Source organism: Physeter macrocephalus, chromosome 20 (assembly GCF_002837175.3).
Source record: "Physeter macrocephalus isolate SW-GA chromosome 20, ASM283717v5, whole genome shotgun sequence".
NCBI classification, from domain to species: domain Eukaryota; kingdom Metazoa; phylum Chordata; class Mammalia; order Artiodactyla; family Physeteridae; genus Physeter; species Physeter macrocephalus.
The window spans coordinates 7,015,270-7,037,852 of NC_041233.1; the positions used below are offsets into that span (position 1 = coordinate 7,015,270).

At 45.0% G+C, this 22,583-nt stretch overlaps 1 protein-coding gene across 1 annotated transcript in view; it reads left to right on the plus strand.

The window, feature by feature from the left end:
• Window positions 1–22,583, plus strand: part of ACTN2 (actinin alpha 2) — a 79,998-nt gene that overhangs the window by 34,123 nt on the left and 23,292 nt on the right. The window contains exons 2-10 of the mRNA XM_024115694.3: window positions 1,632–1,746; window positions 2,656–2,775; window positions 3,660–3,746; window positions 7,991–8,078; window positions 9,660–9,738; window positions 12,909–12,990; window positions 17,060–17,145; window positions 18,710–18,802; window positions 20,349–20,579. Of these exons, the coding sequence (XP_023971462.1) occupies window positions 1,632–1,746; window positions 2,656–2,775; window positions 3,660–3,746; window positions 7,991–8,078; window positions 9,660–9,738; window positions 12,909–12,990; window positions 17,060–17,145; window positions 18,710–18,802; window positions 20,349–20,579 (981 nt within the window). The remainder of the gene's footprint in view (window positions 1–1,631; window positions 1,747–2,655; window positions 2,776–3,659; window positions 3,747–7,990; window positions 8,079–9,659; window positions 9,739–12,908; window positions 12,991–17,059; window positions 17,146–18,709; window positions 18,803–20,348; window positions 20,580–22,583) is intronic.

Consider the following 22,583-nt stretch of genomic DNA (forward strand, 5'->3'; position numbering starts at 1 on the left):
TATCCATTCTCTATATAATAGTTTGCATCTGCTAACCCCAAACTCCCAATCCATCCCTCCCCCAGCTCCCTTCCCCCTTGACAACCAGAAGTCTCTTATCTGTATCTGTGAGTCTCTTTATGTTTTGTAGATCAGTTCATTTGTGTCCTATTTTAGATTCCACATATAAGTGATATCATATGGTATTTGTCTTTCTCTTTCTGACTTACTTCACTTAGTATGATCATCTCTAGGTCCATCCATGTTGCTGCAAATACCATCACATATGTCTTGAAATAAGTGCCCGTCAGATTTGAAAATCCTTTTTATTACCCAGAAAAATCATTTTTATGGAAAACTGTGTCTTTTTGTAATCTTACTTGGAAAAAACTCTATTTTTGAGAGGTTCATCTTCTTATCTATAACACAAACCCTGTTTGTCTGTCTCTCTGCAGCGTAATATGCCGGCACTTTGTTCCGGAGCCCAGCAGCTGTTGTGTGACAAGGGCACCGTTTGCATTCTTAGCCAGCAGCTGCCAGAAGCATTTCTAATCTGGTTTTGGCAGGAAATAGTGCACAAGTGGAAACCAAGTTAAAAGAAGTTTGAAAAATAAACAGAATGACTTTGGATGCCACTTAGTATGTAGTTCATCTTTCTGCTTAATATTGCCCTAGCTATTTGTTAACATGACTAGTCTCTGAGCCCTTCCAGGGCAGGGCTGTATCTAACTGTCGTTGAAATCCGGGGTCTAGCCCAGGACCTGGAATATGCCAGTAGGAGTTCATTATTATTGCTACTACTACTATTATTATTATTAATGATTGACTCTACTGCAAATTTGTTTAATTGATTCAGTTACTAGCTTAAAACTGTTGTTCATCCAGGATAAACTAGTTGTAGATAATTAGTGGTTATGGGTCCCTCTTCTCTTTCCCTTTCTACTGCACAATGCCGCCCACCCTCTGCTCTAAAGTACGACATTTTGAACATTCTTTAAGCATAATTTATTCATCCATTCTGCAAGCACGCTGATTTCTGTTGTGTGCAGGGAATAAGCACATCCTAATTTCCTACAGAATAAGAGGTTTTCAGAAGGCAAAGGCATAGGTGTAAACATGGTATCGTTTAAAAAAAATTTTATTATTTTATTAATTGAAGTATAGTTGATTTACAATGTTGTGTTAGTTTCAGGTATACAGCACAGTGATTCAGTTATATATATATGTGTATATATAATATATATATATTCTTTTTAGATTCTTTTCCCTTACAGGTTATTATAAAATATTGAGTGTAGTTCCCTGTGCTATACGGTAGGTCCTTGTTGGTTATCTATTTTATATATAGTAGTGTGTATATGTTAATCCCAAATGGGTTACCTTTCTAAACTGAAGACAAAAATTCCTCAGGTGGTTAGACCCAATAAATGATTTTTTTTTTTTTTTGTCTCTAAAGAGGAAAGTTTATTAAAATCTTACCTTCGGGCCTCATATTATGCTTTCCATCCAATTCGGTCTGCTTTCTCTCGAAGGTCCAAGATGCCCCAGCCTCCTGGTCTCCCCAGGATATGTAAAATGTCAGGCATGGTCCATGTGGAGGGGCTCTGAGTGCTGACGGGGCTGTGCTCAGCACTGTCTGCTTCTCGTTGCAGACCTTCACTGCCTGGTGTAACTCCCACCTCAGGAAAGCTGGCACTCAGATCGAGAACATCGAGGAAGACTTCCGGAATGGCCTTAAGCTCATGCTGCTTTTGGAAGTCATCTCAGGTGAGTCTTAAACATTTTTCGTACGTGTTATACCCAGTCTTACACGTACTTCTATGTCCGAGCAGTAGATACGCATCTGTTGTTGTTGTTGTTTTAAAAAAAAGCTCCCTTTGAACCTGGCTGGGGGAGATGGTATTATTGGCAAAGCAAACCTTTCCAAAGAGCAGTCTGCCTGGAGTTATTTTTCTGTTCTAAAAAAGGAGTGAATTCTGTTTAAAATTGACTTATTAAAATCATGTTTCTCCCACCCACTTGGAAACAGAATAGAGAAGAGAAAATGACATTTATGTGACTACCCACCAGGCTGCCCTCTCCACTAAGTCCAGCTAGTGTGTATTCCAGAGATTGTCTTTCATGCCAAAGGCCAGTGTACATGTTGGCTTAACTCTGAAAACAGGAGTTAAAGTCCCCGAGGGGTTATTCTTTGCCCTGAATTTCAGCTGGCTGGTTTAGACTTTGGACTGGAGAGTGGATCAGGCTTAATTAAAGAGGTGTGAGTGGGAAGGAGGAAGGCAGGGTGGCCCTGATCCAGGTATCTTTGTAACTCCACATCTGAGATGAGCCCTGTGATTTGAACGAAGCTCCCTGACTTTCTCCCACAGCTGGTCAGCACCTCTGAATGCTGCAGGGGCACCAACCAGCTTCTTTCTTACTCATTCGTACTTTGGCTCGAAGACCAAACCGGACTCTCCCAGCAAATCTGAAAAGCATATGGCCTTAATAGCACAGCTCCCTTCTGGTCCATCTGACCTTGAAAGTACTGTGATTTACAGAAACCGAGAACAGATAAGGAACGGTCAAATAATGATTCCCATTTAAGGAGGGCACGGGCTCTGAATTTTGGCATCTTGATTCTGCATCAAGGGTCTCCTTTCTCTGTGTCTACACGATTCTTTCTTCATCCGACAGGGGAAAGGCTGCCCAAACCTGACCGAGGAAAAATGCGATTCCACAAAATCGCTAACGTCAACAAAGCCTTGGATTACATAGCCAGCAAAGGCGTGAAGCTGGTGTCCATCGGGGCGGAAGGTAAATGGGGTGTGATGGGAATGACCCTGACCGCTCACAGACCTCCCCGTGGGGCGGTGGGCCTGCAGCTGGATGCCTGCTTCCTTCCCCGTTTCCTTCCCCGCCATCTCCTGTGTCAGCCTCTCTTGCCAGGCTCCCCGCAGGCACCATGAACGGGAGACAAGGCTCTAGGATCATTTGTACAGAACAGAGTCAAGGGAGTTCGCTGGTGGTCCAGCGGTTAAGACTCTGAGCTTCCACTGCAGGGGCCGCAGGTTCGATCCCTGGTTGGGGAACTAAGATCACACATGCTGCATGGTGTGGCCAAAAAAAAAAAAAGGAGTCAAATATGATGCTGTCTTTTTCAAACTGATCGTCCAAATGAGATAGAACTTGTACATCCCAGTGACTCTTAATAAGAACTAGTAGGAAGGAGCTCCATTCTCTGTGGGAGATTGGGAGTCCTGGTGAGTCTGGCAGGAGCTGAGACTGCCCTGCCTCTCATTCTATACAACTGAGCCCGAGAACCTGCCAACTGGGGAGCTCAGGAAGAAGGATGAGGGTAAAGATGATCCAGTGTTCTCTCTGTTTGATTATTTAGAACCTTGGCTCATCTAGTCTTTAAACCTTGGAAACCCCTGGGTTGTTTTCAGTGACTTTGCATATGCAAGCTTTGTGTTCGTTATTAACTCATAACTCATTTAAACTGTAGACATTTGGTTATGAATACCACATTTATAACTAGACACGCTGCAACACTTACAAAAACAGAAACTGGTCTTTCCATATGTATATCTTCCAGTAGCTCTGAAGTCAAAACTTTACAGGAGACTCATAACTTACAGGAAAACTTTATGTGCTGATTATCTTTACCCTCATTTGTTGCTTTTTTTTCTTACCTAAAGAAATTGTTGATGGCAACGTGAAGATGACGCTGGGTATGATCTGGACCATCATCCTGCGCTTTGCTATTCAGGATATTTCCGTTGAAGGTAAAGGACAGGGTTAAAAACCTGATCGTATTAAGATACTTAGTGTAATTTGTAAATTGAGCTGATGAAGTTGAATTTGGATAGGCTTTTGTAAAATTGAACAGTCACTGACAGGATTGAATGAAAGATACGCGGCTTGGGTTTTCACAGATTTTCTATTTGTATGAAAAAAAGACCCCAGCAATGCTGTTTCATTCATGGGGGTGGAATCATTTTGGAAAAGATGAGTACATGTTCAGAACAGAAGTTGCTTTTTAAAATGAGCATTTTTTGAGCTTCTTTATTGCTTATTATACTAGTAGGTTCACGACTATAACAGTTCTTTAGACTGTTATATCTTGAAACGCTTTCCTTCAAATGCTGAAAGATAATCGATTGAAATCTGAGTTTGTTCATTTGTTCTTTCTTTTTTTCTCTCTCTCCCCTCCCTCTCTCCCTCTCCCCCCTTTTTTTTAAACAAAATCTCTATTGTCATTGTGTCTTTTGGCCCAATAACTGTTCCATCATTGTAACATAACCCTAATCCTTGGCACTGCCACTGAAGATGCAGATCTTTAGTCTTTTACGCCCACTGCACTGCAAAATATTTTGATGAATTCAGCACTGTCAAAAGTGTCAAATTGACATTCTTAAAATTAGAACTTGGCCTATTTAGCACTCAAATCACAAAAGGTATAGCTGCAGAACATACTTGGGACTTCCCTGGTGGCACAGTGGTTAAGACTCTGCACTCTCAATGCAGGAGGCCTGGGTTCGTTCCCTGGTCAGGGAACTAGATCCTACATGCATGCTGCAACTAAGAGTTCGCATGCCGCAACTAAGACCCAGCACAGCCAAATAAATAAATAAATAAAAAAGAATGTACTTAAGGGTGGTCTGCCTTGTCCAACCAGGCAGTCTCCTCTAACTTTGTCACCTAGAAGGCAACCACGCACCCAAATGGTCAGGGCTGGGAGTGTGGTTCATAATTCTGTCCAGGAATTTACTTATGCTCTCTAAAAATCAAACTAAGATATAATGATATTAAAGCCTCAAGAATTCAGGCTCAGGAATAACAGCCAGCTCGAATTTATGAAGAGTCTGAATTTGAAAACTTTCATACAATGTAGTCTTATTAAAGTACATTTCTTTCATGCTAGTGAAAATAATAATCTGCTTTTTAAAAGTTCCTGCTTTATTAAAAAAGAATAGTTTGTAATCATTTAATCAATTTTTTATACTTTGGCATTTAAATATTTAAGCAGTTGAGCCCACCTGATAGAACAAATATTATTTTTAAAAATCTTGTTCACACCACTGCATTTGCTACACTAGGAAATCCTTTTCCCACAAATATTACAGAGGTGAGCTTGACCTCAGGTTTTCTTCTGATTGGTTACAGATTTCAAATTAGTGATAATACTAACTGAAAACTTAATTCTATTTCAAACGTAACTATGAATGGTGTGATCCATTAGCGGTTCCCCAATTTATTATTTATGTGCCCAAGATAAGATAATCAAATCATAGTATTTCATAAAACATCATGATAGAAAGATATACTAATCTGCTTTTCAAAAGACTAAGAAATAAACATTCAAAAGTGTGATATCACTGACAAGGTACTTAAATCTCTTCAAGCAGAAGTCTTCCAGTGTCCCACATAGCAGATGAAGTTAGTTTGCTAACCTATATTTTTATTTGTTTTACTTCCATGGAGTCATTTCTTAACAATCTCACTTAATTTCTATAAATCTACAGAAAAATTGTCTAATTTATTTTGATGATGTATATTATGTAGGAAAATGACATTGTTATTAAACTGAATTGTTTGAGGAGCCACTGTCTGTCAACAGAATGATGGACCTCTTCGAAGAAGGATAAAGAGAGATTGACATACCTGTTGGTGAGGGCAGTGCGGAGATGCCCAAGTAGATGGGGCTCCTTGGTGCATTCTATGGTTTTTCATGATGGAATAACCAATGACACTACCTATTTATGACATGCTTTTTATACCCACCATCAGGGTTCTGTGTGTGGACTTCTCAGGTTTAACCTACACCTGTGGGGGCGGGGCAGAGGTACCACAGTCATGTACTATTTGGCACAGGCTTGTAACCTCTTGCTGAATGCCTCAGAATGGACTTGGGGTAGGAGAGAGTCAGCTTTGTTAGAGTAGCCAATTCAATAAGGAAAAAACTTTGTTCAACATTCATAGCCTAAGAGTATTCAGACGTATTCAGACAGAAATTAAGGGAAACTCAATGACTTATAAATCTAAGCTTAAATGGCAGTTGTAAGCTTGTATTGATCTACTTTACCTCTGTTTACTTTTCTAATCTAAGTGCCATTTAAACTTTATAAAAAAGTTTGGATTATTTCCTCCTGTTATACTTTTTCTTACTAAGTCCGTTGGCCAGGACCCCGAAGGCAGGCAGTTGTGTGTATAGCAGAACAACTGGGTATGGAGTTCCATATTTCGATTTCTATACCAGTTAATATTTTAATAAAGTCTTAGAACTTTCAGTCGTTTTCCTTAACAGGAATTTGGTAGATAAGAGACATGATCAAGAATCATTCAAATTATTCTTAGAGCATGTGGAAGTTTGCGAGGGGCGGGGTGTGTTTCATATGGGTTATGGGTCCAAGAAAAAGCTGAACTAGAAATGGACAATTTAGATAAATAATTATAGAATACTTACTTTGATTTGAAAAAATCAACTTAAGCTCTTACTGAAATGGAAGGCCAGGTCCCAATGTTGGTTAGGAGTCCACATGTTCATAGGAGCTTTCTAAATTGTTAAGATGTAAATACAAGCAGAATCCCAGTTATGTAAGTGGCTTTGAGGAGCTGTTTGGATGTATAAAACTTTGGGTCTTCTAAGAAGCAAGTGCCAAGATGGTGTTAGAAGTTGTCTTAGTCTGTTCAGGCTGCCATACAAAATACCATAGACTGGGTAGTTTAAACAACAGAAATTAATTTTCTCACAGTTCTGGAGTCTGGAAGACCAAGATCAGGGTGCCAGCATAGTTAGTTTCTGGTGAGGGCTCTCTTCTTGGCTTGTAGATGGCTGCCTTTTCTCTGTGTCCTCGCACGGCAGAGAAAGAAAGGGAAGGGAGAAGGGGGGTGGAGGGAAGAGAGAGAGAGGGAGAGGGAGAGAGAGAGAGATTGAGCAAGCACTCTGATGTCTCTTCTTATAAGGGCACTAATTCCATCAGGAGGGCCCCACCCTCACGACCTCATCTAACCCTAATTACCTCCCAAAGGCTCCATTTCTAAATATCATCACATTGGGGGTTAGGGCTTCAGTCTATGAATTTGAGGGGGACACAGACATTCCATCCATAGCAGAAATGCAAGAGATTTGTTGGGGGAAATGCCTGTGGAGGATAAGGGTGGGGAGAAGCAGGAGATGGCAGAGCCCCTTCAGGCATAGCGCCTGGCTGACACCCGTGCTGGGGAAGGAAGGGCTTGAGAAAGAAGAATCTCATTCTGCAAAGTGGTCCTCAGGCAGGGTCAGTGGGCCAATGGGGAGTTCTTCAGCCTCAGTTGCTCTCAGAGGAGTCCCATGTGTGGCAGGAATGGCCCAGCTCTGGTGCCCCTCCCTCACTCAGTCTGTGGCTGGAGTAGCCCTGAAGAAAGAAGTGTGGCCTCTGGAGAATGCAGGGGCGGATTCAGAGTGTGGCAGCTGGGACATCCGTTCTGTCCTGTGTTCCCTGCAGCGGGACATCTGAGCAGCACGTCTTCATGGCTGCCACAGGGGTGGTTGCTTTCTTAACTTGGTCAGAACCCAAGTGGCCAAACTTGGAATTTGCCAATAAAAGCCTTCAAGTATTTTAAAATCAGTGGGTGAGAGAATACATTTCAGACACAGTGGCCTCTGTGAATTCCATTTACCTAAGAATATAAATTATAAATGAGATAAATGACGGGATAGTTAGGCCGTAAATTATGCACATTAAAACAAATTTTCATCCGAAAGGTACGTATCTTACCAGTAACCCTGAAGTCCAGTTTTGTATTCATCATGTCATAACTTGCTGTTGCTCCCGCACTGTCCTTTTCAAGTCCCTTCAAGTGGCCTCAGAAGTCAGTCCCCGGGAGCAGGGTTCCAGCTCCATCCCCTTGCAGAGACTGGAGAAGAGAGGTTGCCTTTGGTGTTGGCCCCCTGGGAGGTCTCTTTAGCAAGTGACTAGAAGTTGGGTGAGTGAGCAGTGAGGGTGAGTGTTTCCCTGTGGACACTTTTTCTCGTCTGTCATTACAGAAACCTCTGCCAAAGAAGGTCTGCTGCTTTGGTGTCAAAGGAAGACTGCTCCTTATAGAAATGTGAACATTCAGAACTTCCACACCAGGTGCGCAGCCAGGGCCCTGGGGTCCTGGTATTCTCTTTGGGATCCGGGTTGGCAGGGAGAACAATGTTTATTTACTCCTGTGTCTCCTCCTCCTGTCTGATGCGCGTTTTCTGTATGTAGTAGAGCTCAGGCTCTAGAATGATTGATGCTTAGGGTCTCTCAGGGGAAAACGTTGGATTAAAGTTTGGGAGGCTGGCACTGTTTATCAGTGAGTGTCACGCAGGGATGCGGCAGTGATGGATTCTCAGTGACAAGCAGACACCGTAGCAGGGTCTGCGTATCCCCCATACGAGCTCCACCCCGTCCCTCCTCTCTGTCGTGCCCAAAAGATGCTTCATCAGTCAGCTTTGTAGGCTGGGATTGGAGAGAAGTAGGCAAATCTTGTTTGAAAAACTGTAGGGAACTGGATGAAGCAAATCCAGATATAATCTGAGAGCATGATATTGTCCCTTGCTTCAGTCTTTTTTCTCGCGCAGATCTTTTGTCAGCTGTTTATATTTTCTCCCTCTGTGTGGTGGGTTACCCGTGAATATAAATGGGTCCCTGGCCCCCATAGATCAGAGCAAAGAAATGAAGGATATGGACGAGCTACCAGGACAGACTGGGGACATTATCTAGGTAGATAAGTATTATTAGGCCCTGAGCCACGCCCTGAGTGCGCACAGGTGAGGAGGAGGCTTCCTGTTCGTACATCATGCCGTCAGGGTGTGGGACCTGCTGGGTGAATGTCTCAGGGCCCAGCCTGGCCTCCCACTCACCTTCTTGCTTTTCTTCTTCTGGCCCAAGATGGGCCCGAGCCCTTCCGACAGTGTGGCCCCAGGGGCTTCCTTCTTCCCCGACCCTTCGAGGCACAGGCTCCTGGTCTTCAGTGAACCCGCTGCTCCTCACTTGGGAGCTCGTAGCCTGGGGGTATCTGGGCACAGTGAGCGCTGGTGTCTCTGGGCAGACAGACTGGAGATCCAAACCCTCCCTGCTAAGTCCCTCAGCTGCTTACATGTCTTTGCCTTTAAAGGAAGAAATGCCAAACAGAAAGAAACCTTATGAAGAAAGATAGAGGAGAGCCGGGGAGTACTGAGTATACTAAGGAGTGTGCTCTTGGAGGGAAGTGTGTCCTGGGCATTTCTGGGTGGACGTCCTCGTGTCTTGTCCGTTGAGCAGACTCTGGGGGTCAGGTCTAGCATGGAGACTTGGAGAAAGAGAGGAGAAAGCCGGGCCTGCTGGGCACTGAGGGAGGAGGGGGACAGTAGGGGGCACTTCCCTTCAGTCCCTGCCAGTTCTCCCAGCATGGCAGGGACCAGGGCAGGACACGGCGGGGGTGGGGGGAGGTTAGGGGGAGTCCCAGGCAAGGCTGGGCCTGAAGCTGTAGATGGAAAGGAGACTGGTAAGGAGGTGGCAGACCCTGGGAGGGAGGCGAGAGTCCAGGGAAGGGGCCAGGGTGTCACTGGGTGGGGGAGGGAGGGAGGTACCTGGGGCCCCAGGTCCGCGATTTCAGGCCAACGTCTGACCAAGGTCAGCCCCTTGCTGCTTGCTGCCTGTCCGTTAACCCGTGTTCCTGTTCCTCCGACTGTGACCATCGTGCAGCTGGAAAGACGGCCTTGGACTCTGTGCACTCATCCACAGACACCGGCCCGACCTCATTGACTACTCAAAGCTGAACAAGGTCATTTGGGGGGCCTGGCATGCCGTGTCCGCCCTGCCCCCAGCATGTCGCCCTGGAAGTGAGCCCATCGGCCTTGAACTCACACCAACACCTAGGCTGCTGCCAGCATGCCCTCCCAGCTAGCCTGGCACGGGATGGAGACAGGGAGGGTGGCAGGAAAATACCTGTTACAATTAGGGCAGGACAAGACCCAAAGCCAAGTCACCTTTTTGCCCACATTACGATACGTTTGTTGATTTGGCTTGATTTCCTATGAAAGCTTTTATACATGTTTCTCTGAGATTTTACATTCCCAGGTTGTAAATATGAGAAGTGAAGTGTCTGTTTTGCTGCAGGGCGGGCGGGTTGGGGGGAGAGAGAAAGGTTCAAATACCCCAAACCTTCTTTTTAAATTTCTCTTACCTTTTCTGAAGGATTTAGTTGCTGACATATTTACTTAGAGTTGATTAACTTGTTTCTCACACAAGGGATGCTTATCTTGCTATTGATACAAGGTATTAGTTGCACCCTTAGAAAAGAAGTTTGGGGGATTTTTTTTTTTCTCTCTCTTTTCAGAAAATTCAACTTAGGGAACTTATGTTTTCAGCTTAGGAAACTTTCATTCTCCCTTTAAGCTTAAGCTTTATTGTGCTTAAGTTTCAAATAGTCTGCACATTCTTTCTTTAAAAGTAGTTTGCACATGTGATCTGTGATGGAAAAAAGAAATCCTGGCCCCTTCTAAATCTTGTGGTGGACAGTCCATCTGTCCTAGAAATAATGCCGTGTAAAGACTTAAGATGGAAAGTGTTGCCCGCCCCATGACCGTTCCTGCCAGGAGTAGTGGGGCACATTTCCTCTGGTCGCTGGTGTGCTTCATTGGCCGTGCACCTCGTGTCGCTGTGTTTGGCGTGGAATCCGGTCCTGCTGCATGCTGCCCTCCCCGTGTGGCACAGGGGGTAGTAGGAAGAGTGTCCTGGCTTTTGCCACCTTTGCAGTTGTCACGTGCTCACCACCCTTCCCCTGGCCTCTCTCCACTGACGACAGGATAGCACATGAAAAATGTATCCTGAAGATGAGAGCTACCGTACGCGAGTGGAAGGTTGCCTAAGGGAATGGGGCAGCCAGAGTTTCTCGACTTCCCCAAGCATATATTCTCATCCCTGAGTTATTTTGAAACGTTTCAAACATAGAAACGGTGTATATTTTTTTCAATTACTCTTTATCTCATTTGCAAAATGAAGGGATTATACTAGATAGACCTCATTTCATTAGCAGTTTATAACGGTCAGTTTCTATTACAAAAGGCCAGCAGACGTGGTAATTGGCCACCTATGATGGGTGGAAAAATGATAATTAACCATAGCAGTGAATACTTCTATAGCTCTAGATTAGACACTGTTAATAAATAAGTATATATGTTTATTATATATATGTATTAGTATGTGTTACATATGTGGATATTACATATATTAATGTTTTATATACATATATGTATGTTAATATTAATACATATATTTTACGTATGTTATACATACACAGTCATTCAATCTTCATAATGCATAGTAAACTATATAATATCATGCATCTATAAAGGAGGTACTAATTATCCCAGTTTTACAGATGAAGAAGGGAGGAATTCTTTAATCTTCCCAGGGTCACATACCAGTAGCTGAGCCAAGAAAACACTTAATTGCTACATTTTATCTAAGGTTACAGTGTAAGTGAGATAGCTTTCACAAAGACTCAGAATCATTACTCTGTTTTTAATGCTGAAAATTTTCTTATATATTACAAACAAAAAGAAACTTTTACTCAGCTATTTGGTTTTCTAAACATTTGCATAAAATATGCAGGTAAGACTCACTTTATGATATGGCTGCTTTCAGTGAAATGATTATATGCTTTGTTAAAATAACATGGAGTTGAAGAAACATTTTACCTGAAATGATAGTAAACTCTGAGAGGCCAGGAAGCTTGCTTTGGTTTCTTCCTTGAGCACCGAATGTTTTTGAAGCCTCTATGTTTTAGATGTTTCACTGCATTAAAATGATTGTGCTCATTGCAAATCATTGCAGTTTCTGAAATGTTTAAATGGCTTTGATGTTAAAATTCATTACAGTCATCCCTGTACTAACACCACTTTTCTTTCTTTTTTTTTTTGTGGTATGCGGGCCTCCCTCTGTTGTGGCCTCTCCCGTTGCGGAGCACAGGCTCCGGACGCGCAGGCTCAGCGGCCATGGCTCACGGGCCCAGCCGCTCCGCGGCATGTGGGATCCTCCCAGACCGGGGCGCGAACCCGGTTCCCCTGTATCGGCAGGCGGACGCGCAACCACTGCGCCACCAGGGAAGCCCTAACACCACTTTTCATTTTGATTTTTCTGTCTTACATACCCCCATCCCATTTCAGATTCACAATACTTAATCTCTTTAGAAGATTAAAACAGGAAATGTTAAATACCTCTTCTAATTTTTCAGTATTTTAGTTATACACCTGTGGTTCAATGTATTTTGTTACGTTATGTATATATTTAACCAGTTTTACCGTGAAAGACAAACGCAATCGGACGAACAAAAATTTCTTCACAATTTTCTTTTATAATGTTAAGTTTCTTTCATTTCTTGTGGTCTTTAACATCTTAGAAACCTAACTTTTGCTCTTTGTAGCCATCTTGTAATATTCTTTAGTGACCTAAAAGTTTCACCTAAACATGCTGAAAGCAGTGTGTTTTCTTATATTTAAAACAAAAATAAACAAAGTTAGTGTGGTACTAAATATTCTCCATGATCACCTTCCAGATGTGGAAAATGTATGTTTCATGCTTCCTTTTGGAATCATCTAGATTTTTGTTACCCAGAGTTGAAGCTCAGCACTGAGGTATCCAGGTGTTTTTCCATCCATGAGAAAATACCTCACAACTTTCCTTCTAGCTGCACAGTATCTGTTCTCTTCAACCTTTTGCTCACGTTTTATGAAGTTGGAGTGTGCATGGATTGGGTGATTTTCATGTCATTTTTGATATTTCTCTAAATGTTTGAAATGTTTGGGAAAAGATAAGGCGGAAGATCTTATCCTTTTATGGTTATGTGTGGATGGGAAAGTTTCCTCCCCAGAATGAGGTATATAAAAAACAGTCATTAAGTCCTGTTCAAAAAAATATGCTAAAAAGCTGGTTGTGCTGTTTTCCATGCAGGATGACCCAATAGGAAATATCAACTTGGCCATGGAAATTGCAGAGAAGCACCTGGATATTCCCAAAATGTTGGATGCTGAAGGTGAGATGAAAATTGTGTTTATTGGCTTACAGAACATCTGTTGCCTCCCTATGTTACGACCACACATAAAGACCTGTAAACTTTATAGCCAGGTTACATCTGAAGGACTTAGGATTCCTAAGAAGTTTCTGTCATTGGCCTCATGAATATTAGAGAATTTCATATGTAGCTTGCTCAAAATTATTTTTTAGAATCCTGCTCAAAACCAAGCCAGCAAAACTACAATGAAAGGGTTGGGTAAAAGGTTCAGCTTTGGCAAAGAAACAGAATGCTTTGGTTTGTGGTTTTCAATGGAAAGCTTCCTATTTTTATTTTAACAACATTTTTTTTAAAACCACATAGAAATTTAACAAATAAATCTCCTTGTTCTTTAAGACTCCACAAAGAAAAAAATGCTTCCTTCCAACTGGAAATCATAGAATCTCAATCTATGGAGTGGTCATTCATCATGTGCCTCTCAAACTTTCACGTTTCATTTTTAATTTGTCCAAATTAAATTTAGTTTTGTTAGAGCTAGAACCTCTCAATATTTTGCAGCTTTAGCGGCCCTCATGCTGGAGACTAGTTTCAGTACCTCTTGTGCCCTTTATCTGAGATGAGTTCATGTGAGTTTTGCCCTGGCACAGCATTTAAAGCACAGATACGTGGAGACCATTCCTTCATTTCACTTATGCATGAGTCACCTCTCAGCAGATGCTTACTGAGCACCTACTATGTATAAGACCCTAGAGATGCTGCAGGAGATGATGTGATGTATAAGGCAGGGCCCGGCCCTCAAGGACTTATATTACTGTGCTCGTTGTTAATCTTATTATTCTCTATCGGCTCATTGCTTCTGTTAATTTGCATTGCTGGGGAAAAGCAAAGACCTTGATTCTAGTCCCTTGTCAGTCTTCTGTTCCTCCTTATTTTTGGTGACTGCATCATGGCTGCTGTACCAAATCACCACAAAGTAGGTGGCTTTTGAAACAACAGAATTTTATTCTCTTGTAGTTCCGTAAGCTGTAACTCTGAAATCAGGGTGTTGGCAGGGCCATGCTCCCTCCAAAGTCTGTAGAGAAGGACCTTTCCTTGTTTCTTCCAGCTTCTAGAAGCCCCAGGTGTTCTTTGTCTCGTGGTAGCACCACTCCAGTCTCTGACTCTGTCTTTACATGGTCATCTTCCCTCTGTGTCTGTCTCTGTGTCTTTTTCCCTCTACTTATGAGGACACCGGTCATCATGGATTAAGGCCACACCTCACTCCAGCACAACCTCATCTTAACTTGATCACGTCTGCAAAGACCTACTTCCGAATAAGGTCACATTCACAGGTACCAGGAGGTAGGACTCCACCTATCATTTCTGGAGACACAGTGCAACTGAGACAGTAGTCTGTCAATTAGGATTCTAATTTTGCCTGCTTGTTAATTTAGCCATTTTATCAAACACCTGTATTATTGGGTGTTAAACACACTTGAATATGCTCTTCAGAATCTACTTTTTTCAAAAACTCTTTAGAGGGAGAAAGACCATAAAACAGTGAAGTTGCCACATAGGAAAATACCTTTTCCTTCTTGTCTGTCCTCTCTAAGCTAAGTTTGCATTTGGGTGCTGTGTCCTTTGACCTTTCCATACGATAAATAACTACCCAGAGTTTACCACTTGAATCAACAGCTAGGATACTGAAGACAGTAGAAAACAGGCGACATTTAGTAAATTCATCTTTCCGTTCATTGATGTCTCCCTGATTTCCTACAGTTGAGGGTGAGCTCAGGATTACTGTCATTATTACTCTGGGAGGCTAACCCTCCTCTTGTTCCTGGGTTTCCCCTAGTCTCTGAGTCCTGGTCTGGGCGTATGTTCTGCTCATCCTCTGAGTGGATGGGATGCCATTAGCACTTTATTCATTTCTTGCTCCCTTGTGACACATTCTAGTCTCATTACTTTTCTTTTTCTTTCCTTTTTAATGGCTCAGAAAAATGCTTGCATACGATATTATTTTCTTTGCAGAGCAATTTCTGTAAGAGTCTTCTGGTGAAAGAGTTATGAACTTGACTGACTTGGGTGAGGGGCGAGCTGTGGTATAACCAACTCCCCAGCAGATCAGCCCCCATGTGTTAATTACCCTTTGCATCTTTGCCACCTGCATCCGGACTTACCTTCCCCACAGCTTCCTATGAATGTGTTCTTACTTCTGCTGCTCTTTTACTGCAATGTCTTATACTGGTCTCCTCCCCTCAGATCACTTAATCCCTTTGGCGAATCCTTGCCTCTCCACCGCCTGCTGCTGTTGGCCTTACTTCCTGGCATTTGTGATAGTCTCTGAACCCTAAATGGGGATTTTCAAGTGGCTAATTGGGCTGCTCACCCATAAACCTATAGTGAAAACTGGTGAAACTCTTCCTCATCTTAACTACCTTGCATGCTTTTTAAAAGGTTATGAAAACTGTTTCTCTATTTTCCTCCCGCTGGTGAGCACTGCTTGTAGATTTGTGGGTGCCCGTGTTCTGTGTGGACTTGCAGGAGGGACCTTTGCTGACCCCTGGGCCCTCCATCTGTCCAGAGAGAGAAAGTGCTGTTGCGTGCACTCTGCGGAATTCTGGAGGTCCAACTCCGGCCATGGATGTGACTTCCTTGCTAGTTTAGGGCTCTTCTGAGCTGGCCGTGCCCTTCTCTTTGCTGGTTCTTAGAAGTGCACACAGAGTAATGACTTTGCAAATGTGACTTCTTTGATTTGAGCCAAAGTTGGAGCAACACAAGTGTGTGGGGCTACTGGGGGAAGATTCATGACCTTGGCCTCTCTGAGGCAGCCCTTAGCAGGAGCTTGCTGCTCTCGGAACATCCGAGCAGTTAACCGTTTTTCCACACAGATTTAGTATACACCGCCAGACCCGAAGAGTCGTAATGACTTATGTCTCCTGTTCCTATCATGCTTTTGCTGGTGCACAGAAGGTGAGGAGGTAAAACACAAGTCACCACTCATCCTTTACCTTCTGTGTCTTGATTTTTTTTTTCAATTGTTTTTCTCTTTTCCCCCCACCGACTCCTCTGTAAGAGGAGTCCCGTAAGGAGACCCGTCAGGTTCTGAGGAGGCAGTCGTTTGTCTTTTTCAGTCCAGTTTTCTTTGAAACTTACTTCCTGTCCGTGCAGTAGTATGCCATTCATCTTTGTTTTCCAGAAGATTCCATGCTGTTCCACATCCCCGCATCCTTTCTATCAATATCCTCTGGAAACCCAATGACTAGGTTTCACCTTAGGGAATTACGAGGCACCTTTTTAACTGCGTTCTGTCCAGTGACTGAACTGAGTCTGAAGGTAGAAAGTAATTCAGCCAAAAATGGGGTGAGGACAAGGTGAGGAAGGAAGGGTGTGTTCCCGTGGTCTGTTTTCTCTCTTCCTGGTAGCTGTCTCAGCAGCTCATACAAATAGTGGCAAGAGTCACAGTTAATAAGTACAAGCCGTGTAGACCCTTCTCTTTAGATGCTTTGTTACTCTGGGTAGTTTCTAGCAATGGCATGGCAAGTATGTATAGAAGGATTAGGAAACATGCCATCTTCAATGAACTTCATCCCCACACAAGCCAGGGCCGTGCACAGAGCAGAAAGCCGAGGATTATGAGGGCGGGGGCGAGGTGTGGCATCCGAGATGGGGCCAGAGAGGTCTGCGTGTGTCCCCGCATCTTGCGGAGGGACACGCCTTGCTCACAGCCAAAGTGGCAGATGACCTGATCCAGTCAAAAGACAGGAAGACGGGGCCCCCCCCGGGTCCTTAGGAAGCGGTCACCGGCTCTGAGAGGCAGCCCACGGGCTCCCATGGGAATGCCTCGCCTGCACTTTGAAAAAAGCCATCCAGGGTAGGGGAGGAGGGAAGCCCTTGGTCTGCTGATGTGGAAACAAAAAAACGTGCTGGTTGAAAGCATTCTGTTCACGAGTGTGTCAGTTCTGTACAGGCTTCCTGCGGGTCAGGATTGTGGGCCCGAGAGACACAGAAAGTCAAGTGTAAACCAGTTCATTCTTCCATTTGTTCACCCTGGTTTCTGCTCTTCATCTGTGCGTGTGTCTGTTTTCTGTGTTATTTTTCCCTCCCTCAGACATTGTGAACACTCCCAAACCCGATGAAAGAGCTATCATGACATACGTTTCCTGCTTCTACCATGCTTTCGCGGGCGCGGAGCAGGTATTTAACCCTCGTCCGTCTGGTGGCCGTGCTGCTCTCGTGCATCGGTTTTAGCTGTGTGGGCGTGCGCGTGCATACCTGGGTGTGTGTTCGTGTGCTTCTCATCTTACCTTGGACTCTTTCTAAGTGTCTTGTGATGACCTAATATGGCAAGTTCCAAACTGCGAATGCTTTTTTATTTAACTGCTTTACCTTTAGACAGTTCTGAAGTGTTCTTAGCTCTCTGTCTTTCTAAGATATTGCTCTTATTTCATTAATCAATGGTGGGAAACATTTGTGCTTCAGGAAAAAACAAGGGCCATGAAAACTGAGCCACACTGATTGAGTGGTGAAGGGGGACTTGGACAAGGAGAAGTGAACGCCTTTCCAGGGCCCCTTTCCCGTTCTCTGCCTGGAGATTGCCTTCACTGTTCAGTGACGTGTTCAGACATCTTGCAAGATGAATCTTAATTTAACTGAAATAGTGAAATTCTAACAGTGTTAAAACCTCAAAAAAATTTATACTCCTTAAGATAAACAGCCTGAGGGACTTCATGGGTGGATGTCCCTCTGCTTTCCCCACGTTCCCCTGTTTCTGCTTCCTGTCCCTCCCCCTATCTCTACTTGCAGAGTCCTGAGAGATGGGGTTGGACAGAGTATGTATCATTTCTGTGATCTCTTTAAGACCATCATTGGGGGACTTCCCTGGCGGTCCAGTGGTTAGGACTCCGCGCTTCCTCTGCATGGGGTGCAGGTTCAACCCCTGGTCAGAGAACTAAGATTCCACAAGCCACCTGGCGGGGCCAAAAAAAAAAAAAAAAAAAAAAAAAGACCATCACCAGCAAACAATGATAACTGGAAATCGGCTGCTACTAGGGCTTCAGAGGCAAGGCTGGAGGCCAGGCTGCAGGCCCGGAAGCCGGACGGATCTCATGGTCACGGTTTAAGGCACTTGGCCACCCCTGGCTCAAGCTCCCCACAAAACAATGATCGGGAATTATTGATACCTCAACAGCTACTCACATGGGTTAAACAAAGTATTAAAGCAGGTTCTGCCCCGTGGAAGGATCCCATCTAGCACATTCGACGTATTCATTTCAGGAATGAATACGTAGAGGCCCTCGTGAACTCAGTGCAATGACAGATATACATTCAGGATCCAGTCCTGTCTGCTTTGATTTCCAAAGGCTAACGTAACTCAGAGAGTTCTCTCCCTGTAGTTGTGAGGTTGGCAGGGGGCTCAGGTGGACGCCCAGGGACCGTTGTTTCCTCAACCCATCAGTTTCTGTTACTAACTTGCTTGATGTTTCACAAAGCTCGTGTTTGCAACTAATGCTATTTCCCTGTTATTCCCTACGGTATATTCAGCCTGCCATGTAAGTCTGTGTGAAAACTGTCCCAAAGGTGTGAAATGACCTATAGTGTGAAAGAGCTGTACCCTCAGGCTTACCCTACCCGAACCCAGAACCTGCACCACTTACAGCACATGCTGCCTCCCTGGTCACCCCCTGCCCTGCCACCTTCCACCTTGTGTATGCACGTCCCTGTCGACAGAGCTGTCCTGTTTACCTATTGTGTTTTACAGGCCGAGACAGCGGCTAACAGGATATGTAAGGTTCTTGCTGTGAATCAAGAGAATGAGAGGCTGATGGAAGAATATGAGAGGCTAGCGAGTGAGGTAAAGGAAACGGGTCCCCAGAGTCCTGTCCATCCCCGCCCTGAGGGTGAGGCACAGAGGGTGAACACAGATTATCAGTGTTGTTGTTGTTGTTGGGTTGTTTTTTTTTTTTTTTTTTTTTTGCATTTTTCATCTCAGACAGAATAAAAGTAGGAAAGTACACTCGCTCTCAGGAGTTGTTCATCTTGCTTAATTATTGGCACAAAGGTAGTGCTGCTGGTCTTTCCAAGCATTGCAAGGCACAGAGGTAGTTTGCATTGTTACAAAACGTAGAATGTGATTCCATCCTCAGCTCTGCACCTCCGGGGTCGGGCTCCCCTAGATGACATTGCATTCCTTGTTTTTTTCCTGCTTCATCGGCTACTGACATCACGTAGGGTGAGCTCCGTATTCAGAATCCCAGCTCCACGCGGTGACTCAGCATCTAAGGAACATGCCCAGTGAGACAAGGCTCAGCCTTGTGTGTGTATTTAAATATCTAGAGGGAACCTCGGGAGAGGCAGAGCCCTCCATCCCAAGACATCTGAGCATGAGTTTCCAGGATGCCTTTCTACAGCTCTTCAGCCAGATTTCTCAGTTAGAATGGCACTTTCCACGTTGCTTTTCTTTTTGCTCTTATTATAGCATAAATCTTAACTAAGCAGGATCTCAGTGAGGTCCACAGCCACCTTCTCTCTGGATTGAACTCAATCACAGAGACAATGTCAGAGACCAAATAATGTTTGCTCTGACTTACTTTGGCTGATACTTGGTCTGTACTGTGCAAAGCATCAGGACACTGGGAATCAATCTTCCCAAGCAGTGGTGTATATTAGTCCAAGCTAATGATACTGTTTATATTTCCTGCTGCTCTGGGAAAATTCCATTTGGCAACACTGTTTAATACCAGTGATCAATGTCAGGGTTGAAGTATGACCAGGACCGAAGGACAGATGTTCCTCAGTGATGACAGCCTTCCTGTCCTCACTTGGTCCTTCATTTATACCCCTCAAACAGACTAGGCAGGGCCTTTGTAAGGCCTTGGTAGTAATTCAAGAGAAGGGGGCGTACTTCATCCTTGGAGTCACTGCCATTTTCGTTTTCATCCTCTGGATTTCCATGAAAGCTAGCTATCAAAATAAAATATACTTTGGCATTGAGTCAGTCCCAGATTTACAATAACTTTCATCTCGTAAGTAGACCCGTTAGATTTTGAGGTTTTCGTTTTTTCATTTGAAAGTTCCATCCAGCATTTGTCTGCTACTGTCTGGTCCCCGAGTTTCCTGTAAAACGTCCAATTTTTGTAAAACATGACTCGTGCTGACTCTGAATTTTCGACCTGTACGTGGTGTCATCGGGGCGATGGTGAGTGGCCCTGGGTGAGCACAGAAGTTTGTATTTATGCCCTCCTTCCAGTCAGGGCCGTTACAGTCGGACTTCTGTAACCTCAGGGGGGGCATTCAGTCAATCCATTCCCAATTGTTCGGTGCCTCTGTGTTTTAACTGGGGGGAAGTTTGCTGGTGTTTTCAGCAGTTTTGTGTGTGTGTGTGTGTGTTTTGGGAACAGCTTTTGGAATGGATTCAGCGCACGATCCCCTGGCTAGAGAACAGGACCCCTGAGAAGACCATGCAGGCCATGCAGAAGAAGCTGGAGGACTTTCGGGATTACCGCCGGAAGCACAAGCCTCCCAAGGTGCAGGAGAAGTGCCAGCTGGAGATCAACTTCAACACCCTGCAGACCAAGCTGAGGACCAGCAACCGGCCGGCCTTCATGCCCTCTGAGGGCAAGATGGTGTCGGTGAGTAGCCCCCTGGCCCTTTTTTTTTTCTTTTTCCAAAGTCCTTCCTCTGATGGGCCACTGAGAAGAGGCATTGACTATAATTTTGGCCCTGTGACCACTTCCTTCTGGATATTTTTCTCCCTGCCATCATGCAGTTCTTGACTCTCACTGCGCTTGGTGCCTCACACAGAACAGTTTTGGGAACAGCTTTTGGAATGGATTCAGCGCACGATCCCCTGGCTAGAGAACAGGACCCCTGAGAAGACCATGCAGGCCATGCAGAAGAAGCTGGAGGACTTTCGGGATTACCGCCGGAAGCACAAGCCTCCCAAGGTGCAGGAGAAGTGCCAGCTGGAGATCAACTTCAACACCCTGCAGACCAAGCTGAGGACCAGCAACCGGCCGGCCTTCATGCCCTCTGAGGGCAAGATGGTGTCGGTGAGTAGCCCCCTGGCCCTTTTTTTTTTCTTTTTCCAAAGTCCTTCCTCTGATGGGCCACTGAGAAGAGGCATTGACTATAATTTTGGCCCTGTGACCACTTCCTTCTGGATATTTTTCTCCCTGCCATCATGCAGTTCTTGACTCTCACTGCGCTTGGTGCCTCACACAGAACAGGCCTCTGACAAACACCTAATGATGATGGTCCCCTTCCTCTCCTGCCGCCTCCAGGAGGACCAGCACCTGGATCACAGGCCCTCTGTTCCCTCCTGTTACCGTGTCCCCGATTCACCTTCTCCAGGGCTCAGTCCCATGTTTACATCCCTCTTTGCATCAGCAGTTTCTCCCGCTCTGCTGAAGCTTTCACATCCGCCTAGGAAGCACTCTAGAATCTGCCAGACGAAAATGAAAACCTCCTGTGACTCCACGCCTCTCTACAGCACCTGTCCTGTTTCTTGGCTCCCCTTTGCAGCAGGACATCTAGAGAGAGTTCCTTATGCTACTGGTTTTTGGTCGCTTCCCGTTCCTTTATGTCTTTTACTCTTCAACCTGCAGTAAGCAATCCGGCTTCCATCCACCCTAAGACAGACTGTTCTGTTCAGAGTCGACAGCGTCCGTGTTGACAGCCTAGTGGTCACTTTTATTTTCGTATTCGCTGTAGCTGTAACCATGGCCTTATTCTTTTTTTTTTTTTTTTTTTTTTGTGGTATGCGGGCCTCCCTCTGCTGCGGCCTCTCCCGTTGCGGAGCACAGGCTCCGGACGCGCAGGCTCAGCGGCCATGGCTCACGGGCCCAGCCGCTCCGCGGCATGTGGGATCCTCCCAGACCGGGGCGCGAACCCGGTTCCCCTGCATCGGCAGGCGGACGCGCAACCACTGCGCCACCAGGGAAGCCCCATGGCCTTCTTCTTGAAACGCCTTCCACCCTTGAACTTGGCTGAGTTCCTTCCACCTGACCACCGAGTCCTTCCCGTCGCCCTTCACAGCAGCCTTCTCCTGTCCCCGGGCTGTAGGTGGATGGTTTGTGGGCACGGGGATTCTGACCTTCTTCTCCGTCTTGACACCTGCAGGTGACCTCATCCAGGCCCGTGGCTTTAACTACCAGCTGTAATGGCAACACCTCCCAAATTTTACATCTTCAGCTCTGATTTCTCCCCCAGTTCCAGGTTCATAGAGCCGCTTGGATGTCTCAAAACCTAACATCCAAGAGTCCTCCCGCAGTGATCTCTGTCTTAGTAAAGAGCATCACTATCCCCTAAGTTACTAAAGCCCCAAGCCCAGGTGTCATCACTGATCCTCCTAGTTTGTCCCTTTCTTGTACCTGGTTCCTCAGCCAGTGCCACTGGCTCTGCGTCCAGATTATATCTTTTTTTTTTTTTTTTTTTTTTGCGGTACGTGGGCCTCTCACTGTTGTGGCCTCTCCCGTTGCGGAGCTCAGGCTCCGGACGCACAGGCTCAGTGGCCACGGCTCACGGGCCCAGCCGCTCCGCGGCACGTGGGATCTTCCCGGACCGGGGCGCGAACCCGTGTCCCCTGCATCGGCAGGCAGACTCTCAACCACTGCGCCACCAGGGAAGCCCCAGAT